The 16,829-nt window shown below is 38.2% G+C and overlaps 1 protein-coding gene across 9 annotated transcripts in view; it reads left to right on the forward strand.

Annotated features, from left to right (window-relative positions):
* The window catches only part of LOC107085122 (TRAF2 and NCK-interacting protein kinase-like), a 46,020-nt gene that overhangs the window by 13,825 nt on the left and 15,366 nt on the right, over positions 1-16,829 (forward strand). For 2 of the 9 annotated variants that reach the window (XM_015375283.1, XM_015375284.1), the window contains exons 9-22: positions 359-425; positions 534-732; positions 1,184-1,291; positions 3,330-3,416; positions 5,139-5,336; positions 5,496-5,909; positions 12,064-12,228; positions 12,558-12,812; positions 13,852-13,958; positions 14,156-14,271; positions 15,340-15,437; positions 15,576-15,599; positions 15,960-15,968; positions 16,422-16,490. In XM_015375283.1, coding sequence (XP_015230769.1) covers positions 359-425; positions 534-732; positions 1,184-1,291; positions 3,330-3,416; positions 5,139-5,336; positions 5,496-5,909; positions 12,064-12,228; positions 12,558-12,812; positions 13,852-13,958; positions 14,156-14,271; positions 15,340-15,437; positions 15,576-15,599; positions 15,960-15,968; positions 16,422-16,490 — 1,916 coding nt within the window. The remainder of the gene's footprint in view (positions 1-358; positions 426-533; positions 733-1,183; positions 1,292-3,329; positions 3,417-5,138; positions 5,337-5,495; positions 5,910-12,063; positions 12,229-12,557; positions 12,813-13,851; positions 13,959-14,155; positions 14,272-15,339; positions 15,438-15,575; positions 15,600-15,959; positions 15,969-16,421; positions 16,491-16,829) is intronic. The other 7 variants (XM_015375286.1, XM_015375287.1, XM_015375285.1 and 4 more) reach the window with 6 other exon arrangements.

The raw sequence follows: 16,829 nt of genomic DNA on the forward strand, positions 1-16,829 counted from the left end.
CAGTAAAATAATTTTCCTTAGCATTAAATATCTTCCCCTTGACTCCGGCCAACTTTTCTGACCAGCTTTTTTGGTTTTCAACAGATTGGACTGCAAACTGTTTATGGAACTTATTTTAGTTTACTTTCAACAAATATGTTCTTTGTGTGGCTCTTCTGTAAATTTAATTTTTATTTAATTTGTATATTTTAATTTAATCTAGTTTATGTAATGCCTTGTCATACCCAATGTTGTTTCAATGTGTTTTACATAAAGAAAATCCTGTTAAGATGAAGAAATATGTTGTTTATTAAGTAAAAGAGAAAGTAATGTAGTTATCAATATTTTATTCCTGCTCCCTCCTTTTTTTCCTCATAAGATGAGACAGAGTATGAGTACAGTGGCAGCGAAGAGGAAGATGAAGAAAGGGAAAAGGGTGAACCAAGGTCAGCCTTTTCCACAAATCCACTGTTTTACAAAACCATCTGTGCATTTTTACCCACAACACATTCAGCATCTCTTTTTACTGACTTGAAATTTGACTGCCTTCTTAGCTCCATCATCAACGTCCCGGGGGAGTCAACTCTGAGGCGAGATTTCTTGCGCCTTCAGCAGGCCAACAAGGAGCGCTCGGAGGCACAGCGGCGGCAGCAGCTGGAGCAGAAGCAGAACGATGAGCACAAACGATTGCTGCTGGCTGAGAGACAGAAGCGCATTGAAGAGCAGAAGGAGCAGAGGAGGCGGTTGGAAGAGGTAAGACGGACCAGAACAAGAGGACAAATTGATTAAATTTTTCTGCTGCAAAAATGATTTATTTCTTTAATCTCTCAAGCTGAAGTGCTTGAAATAAAGTCATTTATTCTCATCCTGAGTGTAAAAACTTGCAAATTAGCCCATTTTGGTAAGGAAAAAAAGAATAAAAAGGCACAGACAGTCTTTTCCCCCACGTCTGCCCTTTAGTTCCAGAGAGCAGGATTATGGCCGCTAAATACTGAACTCATAGCCTTTTTGCTCTCTGTTGATTTCACCAGGGTTTGCCTCCCAACACGCAGCTAAGCTAACCTTCCTTCCTTCCTTCCTTCCTTCCTTCCTTCCTTCCTTCCTTCCTTCCTTCCTTCCTTCCTTCCTTCCTTCCTTCCTTCCTCAGTCACTTAGGTCATTATTTTGAGTTTCTAAACCCTTACGTGGATCTCTGTTTCAACAGCAACAGAAGAGAGAGCATGAGCTGAGGAAGCAGCAGGAGAAACGCCGCTTTGAGGAAATGGAGAAGATCCGCAGGGAGGAGGAGAGGAGGCAAGCTGCCAGAGAACAGGTTCATATTTCGATTCATTCATTTATTTTTTTGAATCTCAGTTAGCCCCTTTGATGGATTAAAAAATTTTTGGCTAGAGTTTTTATGTATCAATAATGTAAAGACTGGTATTATTCATTCCAATGCAGAGATCTTTACCCCTCATAAATCTGCTATAGAAAACCAATAGTATTTTGGAAGACTTGTGATTCTAAAATTTGAAATGTACTGTATAAAGCAGTCCTGCAGGTTCAATCTTTTTCTTCATCTTCTTTAAAGATGAATTACAGCAGCGTGTCGGTTGCACTGGATTCCAACTTTTTTCTGCTCTAATTGTTAGCTTTAGTCTGGCTCCACCATAATCTTTATTATTAGCCTCGTTAGCCATAAAATGTCTTTATGATGAAACTGATAATTGATTAGGGTGGCACACTGCTTTTTTTTATCCTATTTATTCACTGTTTAGGATGAGATAAAGACATCAGATGTTGCATGGCATCATTTGGAATTCATTTTTTTGCCCTATTTGTAGAGAGTAGATTAAAGCAATATCTTTGTGTTTGGTGGTCAAAGATGGTTTTCTTCTGCATTGAATTGCCATGTTAGCTGAGTTTAAAACTTATTGTTTTGGTTAGGTAAGAAGTTGTGGAGGGTCAGAGTGTCGTCATGCTGATATTGGAGGAAATGCAACAGTTTGCACAAATGTGTCTGAGTCAAATTGTTTCAACCATTGCAGTTATGTTATGCCATGTTAAGCATTAACTGTAATATATGTCATCGTTTGGTGGTAGCAATAAACTGTAAAGGGGCTAATGTAATGAGCTATATCATACCTTACAAAAAATATTTTAAAAAGTGGGTATACTTTTTTATTCAGTTCCCTAGTCTCACTGTGTAGATCCGCCTTACACTTGAGTTATAGCTGCACATTTTTGTGATGTTTTTCTACAAGGTTTGCAGAGATTGAAATGTTTGCACATTATATTTTACAACTAAAGAGATCATATGGGAAAATGATACTTAGCTGCATTTAGGCCTTGACTTTAACTGGGATATTTGAAAATAAATGTTATCTGATCTAAAACCATTGTAGCTCTAGGTGCATGTTTAGGGTTAGGAAGGGAAGGGAATGTGAACCCATGGTGAAATCTGAAAGTATCGACTGATTTCCAATTGGCTTTTTCCAGGATTGCCTTGGGTAAATTGTGTACATCCTCCCATCTTACATGACTGTTATCCTGGCTTGGTCTGACCTAGCCTGGCCTGAGAAATGAAAGATATGAGGCGTTCATCGTGTTGATCATGTGTTTAGACTGATCTTTGGGGTCTGTTTTCTTTCTTAAATACTTTGTTGCATATCGGGCAGAGTTTTATTTTGTTGTCATCAAACCAGAGCATCTTCTTTTCCATGTTTGCTGTGTCTCCTGTGTAGATTGTGGCAAACGCATAAATAGGAGAGTGTCTTTCTTCCTTGCCACTCAGTCAGAGAGGCCAAATGTTTTGATCAAATTTAATGAAAAAAAAAAAAACATTAAAAGGAGCTGAATCCAAATGCATGCAAGTCTTTTGAAATTCCTCACTTTCAGTTGATCAGTAAAATATTAGGTTTACAATTTGTCATTGCTTTGCTTTGATCTATCACATAAAGTTGTAGTAGTAACAACTTTGGTTGATTATATAAATATGTTTGAATACTTTTGCTAGGTACTGCATATAAGCTTATTAAATACAACACCTGTCCTTTCTGCAAACTTCATTTATCCATTTCTGTTTTTCTACTGCATATGAATTTTTTATTGCCAATCTTACGCTTTCCTTCTGATTTGAAAATATATCTTCTATTATCTGTCTTCCTCTTTACTTTTTTGGTTTTATTGCAGGTTTTTCAAGGCTTCTTCCTTGCTTCATCTAGTTTCACTTGTTTATCTCAGCCGGCACCTGAGGACATTATCTGTTCTTTTTTTCCTTTCTCTCTCAGTCTTTCCTTCTCTATCTGTTTGTGAGGGTTTTTTCAGATTTTCTCTTTCTGTTTTTCTCCCTTTGTCAACATGCTGCTCAGGAATATATTCGTAGACAGCTGGAGGAGGAACAGAGGCAGTTAGAGATTCTCCAGCAGCAGCTCCTACAGGAACAGGCTTTATTACTGGTAAACTACAGTCTCTCCTCACTGCTCCTCATCTGTGGCGTGTGGTCCCCATCCCTGCTGCATGCACCTGAGGGACAGCTGAATCCCCCTCTGAGCCTTTCAACTTCGTAACTGCAAATGTGTGGAAAAGCCGATGGAATTTTAGCTTTTGGAGTTATGGAATCGGTTATTACATGTTGAGGTGTAAAAAGTTATTTGGATCTCTAAGGAACAAACAGATAATTGAAGACTGATGTTTTAAATTATGTAATTTACTGTTTAAACACTCTTAGCTTTATTTAAGTTATATTGATTATTCTGTATTCTTTAGGAAATAACAGCTTAAAAGTCTTGAGCCAAAACTGATCCCATGCACCAGAATCTCACCTTTTATTCTCTCTACACTCTCAACCCTCAGGCGTCCTTCTGTTTCACCATTAATCACTGAGTTGTTTGCTTATCTGGGTTATATTTAACCCATTATTATAAACTGTAAAAAACATTATTGTCAACTTCTTAAATAAACAAAACTATCAAGACTTATCTATCACTACACACTATGTACATACATACAGTTTAAAGACAAAGTTAGTGTGCTTTAAAATAAAAAAAAATGAATGCGTAAAGCTGAATTACTTTAAACTTTTTAAAATCTAAATCAGTTCATTCATGTTTTAAAGCAAGGCAAGGCCTGTATTGCGCAATTCAGAACATGGACAATTCAAAGTAAAAGAAAAATAAAAGAAGAATAAAACACAAAATATTTATAAAACAAATAAAACAATTGGACCACAAAAACAGATTAAAAGCAAGTATATATACAATATATATATATTTATACATTATATACATTTATATTTATATATGTGTGTATATATATATATATATATATATAGTATTTACATTTATTTGGATTTATATTTATATCTCCACATTCCCCACTAAGAAATCACACTTCTTTATCAACAGCTGCAAAACAAATTGTGAACAAAGGTTCATAAACCTTATTGCTGGACCTTGATTTAAAACATCACCCATTATTTCTATATAGGTTTGGGGCTAGGGCTGTTCTTTAACCTGTTAGATTAAATGCATGTGTTCGGATGATTTTTTTTGCTGTACCATTGTCCAGTTGTATTTATTTATTTATCAACCATCCAGAATCAAGAGACTTTGCTCTTTTAATTTTCCCATAATAACATTTTGCAGACATCAGCTTAGACTTTCCATGTAGTACACAGAGATAAACTGTAAATATATAAGAGGAATGTTTCAGTTTGTCTACTGTACGTAATGAGACAACGCTCTATTTGAGTTATTTGAATTTCACAGTCTTAGTATCTGCCTGCAGGAGGACAAATGCCTACTCAGCCGCTGATTTGAAGCAAGTTATAACAAATTAGGGGCAGGCATTCTTTTATTAATTCAGCCAGTGCTCCAATGCACTTGCGGGCAAACAGATACTCAGAATGATTGTCGCACCTTCATGTTTGATGCAACCTGTTTTGGTTCAATATATTGAGATTTTTCGGATTAAGGAGGATATTTAAACTTCTGACAGCAACTGTAAAGACTAAGGCTCCATGTCACCATGTTAACTTTGACCTGCTTTAGTGATTGCTATGTGCTGCTCTTTATCTCCTGTGTTCTCGTCAGAAATGTAGAATTTTACACCGCATTGTCTTTTAGCCTATTACCAGCACATCATCCCTTTCATTCTTCTTTCTTCTTTTCTCTTTCTAGGAGTACAAGCGTAAACAGATCGCGGAGCAGCGGCAGGCAGAACTTCTACAGATGAAGCTCCAGCAGGAGAGAGCCTACCTGGTGTCTCTACACCAACAGCAACAACAGCAGCAGGAGGGAAGGCAAGCGGAGAAGAAACAGCTTTACCACTTCAAGGATGCCAGTAATCCTAATGACAAGCCTGCCTGGGCTAAGGAGGTAAGTGGAAACCAGCAAGGCAGGATTCTTCTTTTGTTTACCAAATAAGATAGGATAATGATTTATGCAAGAGATTCCTCTAATGAAAAAACGAATATATTATAATGATGCTTGTTGCACTTCTACTTACTGTCTTCTGACTTTGACTTTGACTCCTAGGTCCAGAAGCGGCCAAATGCTCTTGGTAAATTGCCTGCACAAGCCATTAAAAGTCCAACCTCTAGAGAAAACAAGGTTCCTCAGAAAGCACATAGGTCTCAATCCGCTAGAGAACTTCAGATATCTGAAAAACCACTCCAAGGAGTCACAAACAAAGTCCCCGAAATTTGCATTTCCCCAGATTACTTGACACCCCAAGATAAGTACATCCCAGAGCAGAACAAGGGCAAGATCCAAATGCAAAACAATTCTGGCAAAGGTCCCCTTGGGCATAAGATAGAAGGAGTCAAGAAGGCATCAAAGGATAAGGGTAGTTCTGCAAGATCACAGGCTAAAGTACTTCAACCTCATCTCCAGGCTTCAGGACAGGCCCAGACTCCACAGTCTGGCTCATCTGCTAAGATGCGCCTATCGGTTAGTCCCTCAGCTATTGGGCGGTCTCACTCACCTTGCCGTAGAATAGAGGTAGAGGTAGAACCTAATAATAATCTGAACCCTCCACGCCTGACAAATGCATCTGGGACTTTCTTAGGTTCTTCACAGTGGGGGGATGTCTCTCCTAACCAACAACATTTGAGACCAAGTCAGGATTTCACTTCAAGCTATTTAGCTAGTAATCTGAAGTCCTCTGCCAGCCATGAGAACCTTAGAGGTCGCTTGCAGTCCCAAAATAGTCTAGAAATAGATCCCCTTTCTCTCTCTTACCCTGCAAGTAGCTCTCCAAATCTAGGAAACCCCTACTACCCTGAATATATCAGCAGCAATCATCTCAGACTCCCTGAACAGTTCTCAATCTTAAACAATCATCTGACTCGTTCTCGCTCCACTGAGCAATTACAAGTCTCTTCACCAAAATTGGCAAGTTCTTGGCTGGGTCTTCCTCCTCGCAGATCTCAATCCATCTCCCCTTTACAATCACCCACAACCCCAAAAGCCCACTCAAGGAGTTCCTCACCCATAGACTTTGGGCCCAACAAAATACATCTGGACACAAACATCATTGCAGGTCCTTCAGGTGGTAACCGTTCTCCCAAACGCAATTCCCCAAAGTTTTTCTTTGGGTTTCCCTTCTAGGTTTTGAACTAAAAAAGGACAATGAGAGCAGAGTTTTTGACCTTGCTCCAAAACACATGTACATATGACAACATAAATAAACACATGCACATACAGATTTGTAATTTTAGTTATTTTAGTAAGTCGTGTATTTTTTACACTACGTGTAACATTTTTAGATACATCCTCTGTCTTTACTTGAAACTCAAATGTCTGAAAAACATTGTCTGAAATCCATTGTCTGAAATATGGGATAATGTTAAAAAATGCGCTCACCAAATTCTCTTATGCTTACCCTTCTGTAAAGTCATGTAAATTAGCTGTATATATTTTATATAAATATATTCTAAAGCTTTAAACTTTAAAGACAAGATGCAGATGTTAAAATGCAGGCTGACACAGACCGATCCCCGAATACCTTTTATACCTGACTCCATAAGCCCCTTTACACTACCCCACCCCACCCCACCCCATCTTCAACATTGCCTGCAGTGATCCACCCCCATACACATATGATGTGATGTCAGCAGGAAATCCAACCCATCCCAGTTTGACTTTAGGTCAGTAAAGCACTTGATCTGATTCCCTCTTGGTGACTGGTGCAGGTGAAGCGGTGGTGGATTTCCTCTGCTAAAATCAAATAGTCACAAAGGATCTTTCACAATCCTGTTCTTTGTCCCTTCTTGGTGCCTCTAATGCAGTTACAGATGCGCCACAATTAATACTCCTCCGGATTAGTTATTTTTATAGAAGGAAGAATGTTTTTGGGTGGTAAATGTTTCAGCAGGGCTACCCAAAAGCTTTCTTTCTTCTTTTACTAACCGCAGTTTTTCTGTTTCTTATAGGGAAGTCAAACTTTACTAACCTTAACTGCTAACTTCTTTCACAGATCATCTTTTGATCATCTTCCTTTATTAAGTTTTTGATTTTTGTGCATTGTTGAATGTTTATTGCATCATCAGTATGGTATTACCTTGTCACTCAAGCAGCTAACTTCATGTTGGGCAGCTTTTCTGTCTTGACTTGGCAGAGTGTATTTTTTACTTTACTTCCTTGTAGTCATCTTTCTCATACTGGCTTGAAAGATGTCACAGTTTGGCATAAATTCTTTCAAAAGATATTTTCAGAACTTCAAATTGTTCAAATTTTGTCAGTTTATGACCTCAAACTTCAATGTATTTTATTTTGATTTTATAAAACCTGAACACACATAAAATGTATGATAGTGGTGAACAGGAAGATCATTGATGTTTGGTTTTACTATTAATCTTAAAGGAATAGTACACCCAAAACATGATTAGCCTTCATTTTCTACTCACCCCCATGCTGAACAACACCCTGGAGTACTTTTTTGATATCTCAAATGCATCTGGAGATCTGGGAGGCTTCTTGCTGTCTGCTGACATTCAAATAATGGAGGTGCCCAGCGCCCGAGGCAGAAAGGTCCATAAAAGTCCACAAAAACGTTTCAATATTCCTCCATACTGCTCGTCCAATGTATTCCAAGTTTCCTGAGTGGGTAGCATCCAGAATTTACTCGAAACAAAGTCATTTAGAATGTTTTTAAAACATAAACAGTAGTGTATAGGATTTCCTGAAAGCGCGCACATGCGCGATCACGACGCTACGGAAGCCGGCAGACCAAACCAGATGAAAGTGCGCATTCAGCGTCTGCTCTGCCGATAATGCAAGCGTAGAAGAAGAAATGTGCCGTTTACCTGTGCAAAGAAAGAAACAATGAAAGAAAAATGTCTGAGGACTTCAGGCATGAGTTCTTTGCCGAGCTGAATGCGCTGGTTTGGTCTGCCGGCTTCCGTAGCGTCGGAATCGCGCAGGTGCGCGCTTTCAGGAAATATAGGGATGGAATGGTTCGGTTTGCGTGTGCTGTGTTCGGTTCATGCGCTGCTCCTTTTTCTCATAGGCGAAGCAATTACACTCCAGATCAGAAGGTGGCGGTACTGCGACCAAAGCCAACAACCAGTTGTAAACAAGAAGAAGAAGAAGAAGCGAAGCAGCGTAGCCGGGTGTAGCAGAAAAAAATCAGTTGTTGTGGAGAATTGTGTGGGTAGGGCGAGTGGGAAAGAACAGGAGTTGGAAGACGTGCCAGCAGCACTTTATAGGTCTGCTGTATGGGACCACTTTGCATTTAGAGTGACCTACGATGACGGCGGAAAGAAAGTTGTGGATAAAAGTGCAACAGTTGTGCAACACGTTTTGTTTATGCTAACAGCAACATGTCATTCTAACCCCGAAATCCCACATACTCCATCAGCGCTCCGCTGCGCTCCAGACCGCCTGCACGAAGCAAAGCCTACAGCCTCCACTGTGGCTCCCATCCGCTCCGCTCTGAGTTCCTTGGAGATCGTAGAGGGCATGCGTGAGATGATTAAATTTAAAGCAGCAAAACATGCGGAAATGATCCATGGTTTCCGCGAATCATTAAAAATAATTAAAATTCAATAATTTTTTGGGATTTTTTTTCATTAATTTCATAAAAAAAAATGTCATTAATTTTTTATAATTTTTATAAATTTTTTTATTTTTCAGTGTAGCAATAAACATATACCGAACCGAACCGAAAACCGTGACCACGAAACCGTGAACCGAACCGAACCGTGGATTTTGTGAACCGTTCCACCCCTAGTATGTATGAATGTATATATATATATATATATATATATATATATATATATATATATATATATAAACAAACCTAAATATTACTTAGTTTTTTATTTTTATTGTAGCAATTGAGCTAGTTGAAACCTTTTTGTATCCTTGATTGTCCTTTAGCTCCATCCATGCTCCCATCAGCTCTGACTAGCTCCCCTGTGCTTAAACAGTTCTTCATGGGATAAAGCTTAACATATTATTTTCTTAACTTACAGAACTGCCTCATTTAGACTGAGATTAAGTTACACATAGGTGTATTTTATGGCTCAGTGACCTTTGCAGTAATTGCATTGGAGTTTTTTTAAATACGTTTAAAAAAATAATGGAGTCTGGATACAAAGCAGGGCCACAGTTTTCACATTTTGTTGCTGACATTTAATGCCAATGAAATACATTGAAGTTAAATGGTTGTAGCTTTAAGCTATAGGAAAAAAATATACATGAATATTAAAAACAGCTACTAATCATAGACAAACCTCTTGAACTCTAACCATATGTGGATTCAGAACGACAGAATAGATTTCACCACATTTACATGTGTACCTTGAAAGTTTTGAAGCTATGCCCTGCTGAGCCAGGATTCACCCTTTAACCTGATGTTGAGTAGATTGGGGTGGGATTTTGGCAGCTGGGAGTTTTCTCTGGTGACTTCTCTTGCAACACAGCAGATAATCTGTTAATCTGATTTCCGTGCTGAAAGGTGCTTTCTGCCTTTTTAATAAAGATATGTAGTGAGTCTAAAAATATCCGTTTTTTCTTTCTTTTTTTTTTTGTATGAAACACCAGACACTTACCAGTCTTGGATACTTGAGTACTAACAAATGGATTTGCATGTGTGAACAACACATTTAAAATTCTTTATTGTTCTTTGAATATGAACTGGCAAAAGGAGATTAGGAATCATTACTGACCTATGCCTACAGCCACAAGACTCTTTTAGTCCTCAGTTTCTATTCTGGACAAGACTCTTGCAGCCTTGATTTGTTTATGGATAATCTGAGGCAAAGCCAATATTTGAAAAAAATTTAAGATTTCTATATATAGACAGTTTTCTCATCTTTTCGTTTAATATCTTTTACTTTTGGGAGAAATTCAACCAGATTTAAATTGTGAATGACTTATGACATTGTTGTTGAATTATAAAATGCCCGCTATGAGGGTTTTGTGGTATTATAAATAAACGTCAGCAAATCTTTTGAATATACCCCATTTTAAATAATTTCAGAGTTTAAAAAATGTGCTTACATCAAAGAATATTGTCCCATTTAGCCAGTCTGCTCTCTAATTTGTACAACAAATGCAATACTTAACCATGTATTATCTAGTCTATTGGTCAAATATATATGTTTGAATAGCTAGCCTGCAGTCGACTACTTGATATGGCTCATACAGACTTATACAGGCTTTTACCTAACAATGCGTACGGCCGTACATTGTGCGCCCTTTACTTAACGGATTTCACGTTGTACACCCTGTTTTTCGGATGTAATCCACTGAAACTGTTTATCAATGCTTAAAATACTTTAAAATCTCGAAACCTGCCGGCATAATATGTTCGATATTAATGCTGGTGCTTGCAATTTGTATCATATAGCTGAAAAACACTAACATCTACTTCCATACGTCATAAAATCTCCCAAGAGGGGGCCTGATACAGCTGCTGCTGGGGATTCCCAGTAAAAGCGCGCAGCCGGGGTCTGAACGCCTCTGTCAGTGAAATAATATTTTAAGGCAGGATCATAATTTTGATGAATTGAATGCAGAGACGATGTTTTGAGGTTGACTTTCTCGCATAAAAATATATTAAAACTATTTTTTACCCACTTATCAAATCAAATATAGCAAAGCTACTCTCTGCCATTGAACACAGGAGCAGCAGAAGCCGCAGATGCATCAGATGCATCAAAGATTAACTTGAGGTGCATCTGACCTTAATGTGTAAAAGCATCAAAGCAGCAGGCACTTTTTTGATGCTGAAAGCATGTGTGGTGTGAGCGTAGCATTACACTTTCTGATTGTTTAGTCAAGCACACACTTACCATAGTATGGGTCAACATAGTATTATAACAAACACAAAAAGATAGCAGCATTCTAACTCAAAATGCAGGAAATAGCAGTTCAGAGAATTTCAAAAATTTAATGGGAAGGATACCCTCCACCCCCCCTAAAAATATGATACACCAAGGTTTGCACCCTCTGAGATATTCCTAGCAAAAAGCCTGCTCTTATAATTTCCTGTTTGTAGTTTTAAAACAATGTTAGCATAAAAAGAATAAATTATAGTTGTTATGCTTCCGTACCATAACATAAAACTTGATGAGTTTTTAACTTTAGATTTGAGATCTGAGAAAGCTGCCCACCCGAACAACTGTCTTAGGGGACAAAAAAGTAAAATGCAATTTGACTTGGAAAATATTGGCTTTAGCTTTTGGTTTTGATTGAAACACAAGCTCAGGTTATACATTGTTACTCCTCCCTACATCAGTTTAGATGTTATGTAACATTTCATAAGTGTTTCTGTGGAAGTCTGGATCAGATTCAAATATGCTATAATTGGCAAGACGTTAAGACATGTTACAGCAAGAAAAAAAAAACCTTCCAAAGAATCCTCGGGAAGCACAGTATGAGTGTTGTCAACAGGAAATTCTAGTTTGTTTATGATGTGACAGACATCTACACCCCCTGGCTGCTGTCCCTTGCAACTGTAGGATTTTAAGACTGTCTTGTGGCTCATATAGATGGTGCATGGGGAGTGGTGGTGACAGGAGGGTGATTAAAAGCAGTGGGTGAAGCGTGGGGATTGACTGTGCTGTGAGTGACTGTAGTATGTGGCCTGTCTCAGGTGGAGGAGCGATCTAAGATGAACAGGCAGAGCTCGCCAGCACTGCAGCACAAAGCGTCCCACCGCATCTCCGACCCTTCCCTTCCTCCCCGCTCCGAGTCGTTCAGCAGCGGAGGCATGCAGCCCACCCGCACCCCTCCCATCCACCGCTCCATTGAACCACAGGTGTGTGTGACTTGGTGTGCGTGGGGAGAAATAGTCAATGCAAATGTTTGATGTGTCTCCACAGAAATAATTAAAGGCCTTGCTTCCTTTTGCATCCTTTTATGCAATAGCTTACCGTAACTTATAATTAGGTGATTATTTGTCTAATGTTTGTCTCTTTCTATATCCCCTCTTTTCTTTTTTTTCATAACTATTCAAAACCATTTCTATCCATTTTCAAACTTTCTGTCTTATATTATGTTGCAATCCTCTCTTAATCTTGCCTTTCTTTCATCCACTTATTTAACTTCTTATGTCCTAAATGTTTACCATCTGCCATCCACCCATAGCCTTCATCTCAGATGGCCCATCTCATTCCCGTGAAGACCCACTCCAGCTCCATGTCCGGCTCTCCTTCTCTGCAAGACCAGACGGGCTTGGCTCTGAGTGAGGGGGTTGGCGTGGCATCACCAAAGCCTGAAATGCCCCGTCAGAATTCAGACCCCAATTCTGAAACTGCAAGTCTCTCACAGCACATCAGCGGCAGGGAGGAAAGAGATCGGGATAGGACTGCCTGGCTGAGGGAGGAGGATATGCCCCCCAGGGTTGGCTACTTTTATTTACTAAAGATTGGAAATGACTGATTCCATTTTTGCATTTGACTTCGTTAAATATGAATATATTTAAATAATTTTTTTTGTTATTCTACTTATAATCTAATTATTATTTTTTTTATGCTTGAAGATCCTTTATGCCATTTGTTTTCTGTTTTGCCCCATAGATTACAGCAGTATGTATAGAAACTGACAAATACAGATCCTGTACACCATTTTCATATTTTTTTTTTATTTCAGCTTCAGCATTTTATGAATGATTGGCATATTAGATGAGCTCCCACCCTACTAAATTGAATTCAGTTTTAGATGTTTGTGCCTAGACATGCACAAAAGCTGTACAATTTTTTGCAGGGTGCAAATAAAAGATTGTTTTGTTATAGTTGTTTCTTTCTTATATGATGCTGCTGGGCCCCCTCCTTGTTTTCTAGTGCCACCTTAACAGGCCCTCTGGCTCTGTGGCCCACTTAAAAAATACTCTTGCAGACCAACACAAAGTACTGAATTATTATTAGAATAAGAGAACTGATCCGTTGTTTCCTTTTTTCTTTCTCCAAAATTAGCTTAAATAACTTTTCAGGTATTTATATTCAGCTCCATTTTCTTGCAAAATGCAGCTAAGCAAGTTGCCTTTAGAGATATTTAGTTTATTTGGTAAATAGAGCCCACACACCACCTAAGGTGAAAATGTGTTTGCAGCAACAGGACGATGTAAAGAGCTGGTAGACATGTAACCAATGCACACTTGCAGCTCAGTCAGTGAAGTTTAAGTTTTGAATTATGGAGGTTAAATAAAAATAAACAGCACAATTTTTCAGCTTTTGTCCGTCAAAGATTCTATCATCATCAGTGATGATGTGCTACTTTGTGTCAGTCTGTCATATCAAATTGAGATACATTAAAACACAGTGGATTTTCTTGTCACAATACAATAAATTGTGAAAGTGCTAAATTACGTAAATACCGGAATTTCTCTCCAGAAGAAGATCAATTGTTTCAAGTGATTTTTATTTTTAATTTTTATGGCCAGGTCCCCCAGAGGACAACCTCCATATCTCCAGCCCTCGTTAGAAAGAATTCCCCTAATGGCGGTGTGGTTCAGGGCCCTCGCACAGGTTCTCAGCTCATACGAGCCAGGTAAAGACCAAAGCAACAACTACCTTAAAAGTATTTACTGAGTGTACTCCTTTGTGTATTAGGCTTATATTTTAATTTAGATTTAACTGTAATTTGAAAAGGAGCTACTGTTTTCTTTCAATGCTCTTCTGTTCTATTTACCCATTTGCCTGTGAAGTCTAAACAAAGTAAAATAACAGCTTTTTTTTTTGTTCCAGTAATCCAGATTTGAGACGTTCTGAGCTCTCCCTCGATGCCATACTACAAAGAACTTCCTCTAACTCCTCATCCTCCTCCTCTCCATCATCTCAGGGAGGCTCATCAGAGAGGAGAGGTATTTAATAGATGGAAAAGCATACATGCACAAATCCATTTTAAAATGTGCCTGAAACTTTTGGTTAAAACACAAACGGAGGAGAGTGAAAACATCCATTTACTCTTAAATGGCTTCAGAGGCTTTCTGGATGATATTCTTGGTTGCAGTTGCAATGAGCATGTCTGATGTGTCCTGTTACTTGCAGCCTGTTGAGAGAAACAGGACAGGAAACGAGTAAGCGAGAAAAGAGGAAGTGTCAAACATAGGGTTAGAAGACTAGTAAAGGCACAGTATGCACAATCCCACCTAATTTAACTTTTTAACTTTTTCATTTAGCTTTTTACCTTTTTTATTTAACTTGTTAACTTTGGTTCTAGCTTATATTCTAGAATTTCTAAGCACCAACATTGACAATTTTGGAGTGGCTTTGCCTGCCCACACTGCTTTACAATTTACAAAAATAAGAAATAAATCTAACTCAATTGGTCAGTTCTATAGTTTCCATGTTTTTAAGTTTTAGAAAATGATCAAATTAAATATATTTTTGGAGTTGAATAAAAAATCTGACTGAAGCTTTAAAATGTCATATATAGTTTTTTTTTTTCCTTTTGATTAAAGTGTGCCAAATATGTACCAAACTTTTTTTTTGTCTACCATTATACTATTAATATATACATATAACTTCTACAATAGTTGGACATTTTTGGTGCATCAAGTTTTGTTTAGCAAGCCCAGTGACAGAAATAGATCACTGGGTTGGAAACCTTGTAAACCCCTAAAATAATTAGCAGGGCAATAAGAGAAGCATCCAGGAAGCTCAAGGTTACCAGAAGAAAAAAATATCAACAGGACGTCTATTAGTATATTTCACAAACATAATTTTTTTGGGAATATAGGTGTGAAGAAAGCTGCTATATGCAGAAACTCAAAAGTGATCCTTTTCTGTTTCTCGCTAACCATGCAGCTAACCATGCAATGTTTCTTTGTTTTTTCCCCTGATTATTTCTTCCTGTTGTAATTTTTTTCTGAAAAACCTCCTTTAATGTAAACCATTTTTTAAGGCTCAGCATTTTTTTTGTTTCATAGGCCAGACCCAGGCAGTTGGAACTCCACCTACTGCCAACGAGGAGGTTAAACCCAAACAGGATGATGGTCGTGAATCAGCCAGACCCAGCAGACCTGCAGTAAGTCCTGGAGCGCAGATGGACACAGCAACTCTAGCTCTTCTCTGGGATGCTTTTTCTCTTCTCCTCCTCTTTTTTTCTACTATTCACCTGCTCTATCTTTCTGTCTCTGCTCCTGTATTTCCTCCCATTCTTCAGAGTTATAAGAAAGCCATAGATGAGGTTAGTGATGACCATGCCCCCATCTCTTCTTTTTTTTCCTGTTTTATCCTTAGCCTCAATAAAAGCTCCTCTTCTTATCCTAGCATGGTGAAGTTAGTTGGTCTTAAAAGAAGTCAACTGTTCTCCCTCCAACTCTTAAAATCCGGGGTGCTTTGGCAATGCTGGTGCATGTGTGCGCTGACACACATACCAGGAGAGAGTATGTGGATGAATCCTTGAGCTATTTGCAAACCTGCATGGTTTATGTTGATGTGTGTAAGGGAGAAACGTGAGCAAAAGATAAGCAACCAAGCCCCTGAAAATCCTCTAAATTTGATTTTATTTTTTTCCTGTTTCTTTGTTGTCGTGGTAACTTGTCAGGAGGAGCTGGTAAGCCCACTGTGTGTGATGGTCCTCCTCATCTCCGTTTGCATGATTTGGTCCGGTTTGCTTGGGGGGTGTTGGCATGTGGATGGGGGGTAGAGAGAATCCGAGAGATGCAGCCCTTTTGTTGGATATCAGCCTTGAAACTGCTGTTTTTTTCTTATTATTATGGCTTTTGTCAATATTTACATGTGAGCGAATAAAAGTGCTGATTGATATCTTTATAAAAGTTGTTGTGAAATTGGTCATCTAAACTAGAATCAGTCAAATCAGCACTCTTGTTCACACGTTTTCAGCCCTAGCTGTGTATGGGCTTCGTCACATTAATTGTCCTCATATCATGGTACTGAATCCTTTACCCTTTTATGTGAATTATCCTCTTTCTCTAGGCTTTGATTAATGAGAAACAAACAATGCACTAAAAGGCTTCGTCTGTCTCTGCTTTTCCCCGTGCTAAAGGACTTAAGTGCTCTGGCTAAGGAACTCAGAGAACTGAGGGTAGAGGAAGGAACCAGGCCTCCTGTGAAGGTACACTGACATTTAGTGAAAAGATAAAACAAATACTTGAGTGAAAATGTTTACTGAATTTCAAAAACTCTAGATTCACTTGTAGAGTGGATTAGCCCTAACTGACAGTCTTGAAGCCATATTCTGTTGTGCATATTTTTGTGTTTATATTACATAATTCTTTGTATACATTACGTTAAATTGTTGTAGATATGTAAAAAGAAGATTAATTTAGATAAAATACAGGGGTTAGCCTTTTTGTTACTTATGCATGAAATCTAAACTAAAATAGAAGTAATTTTTCAGTGGGAAAAATATAATCTTATTTTGAAATAAATTCAGACTCTACTCCATTTTATT

This window comes from Cyprinodon variegatus, unplaced genomic scaffold (genome assembly GCF_000732505.1).
Source record: "Cyprinodon variegatus isolate N-32 unplaced genomic scaffold, C_variegatus-1.0 Scaffold116, whole genome shotgun sequence".
Lineage (NCBI taxonomy): Eukaryota > Metazoa > Chordata > Actinopteri > Cyprinodontiformes > Cyprinodontidae > Cyprinodon > Cyprinodon variegatus.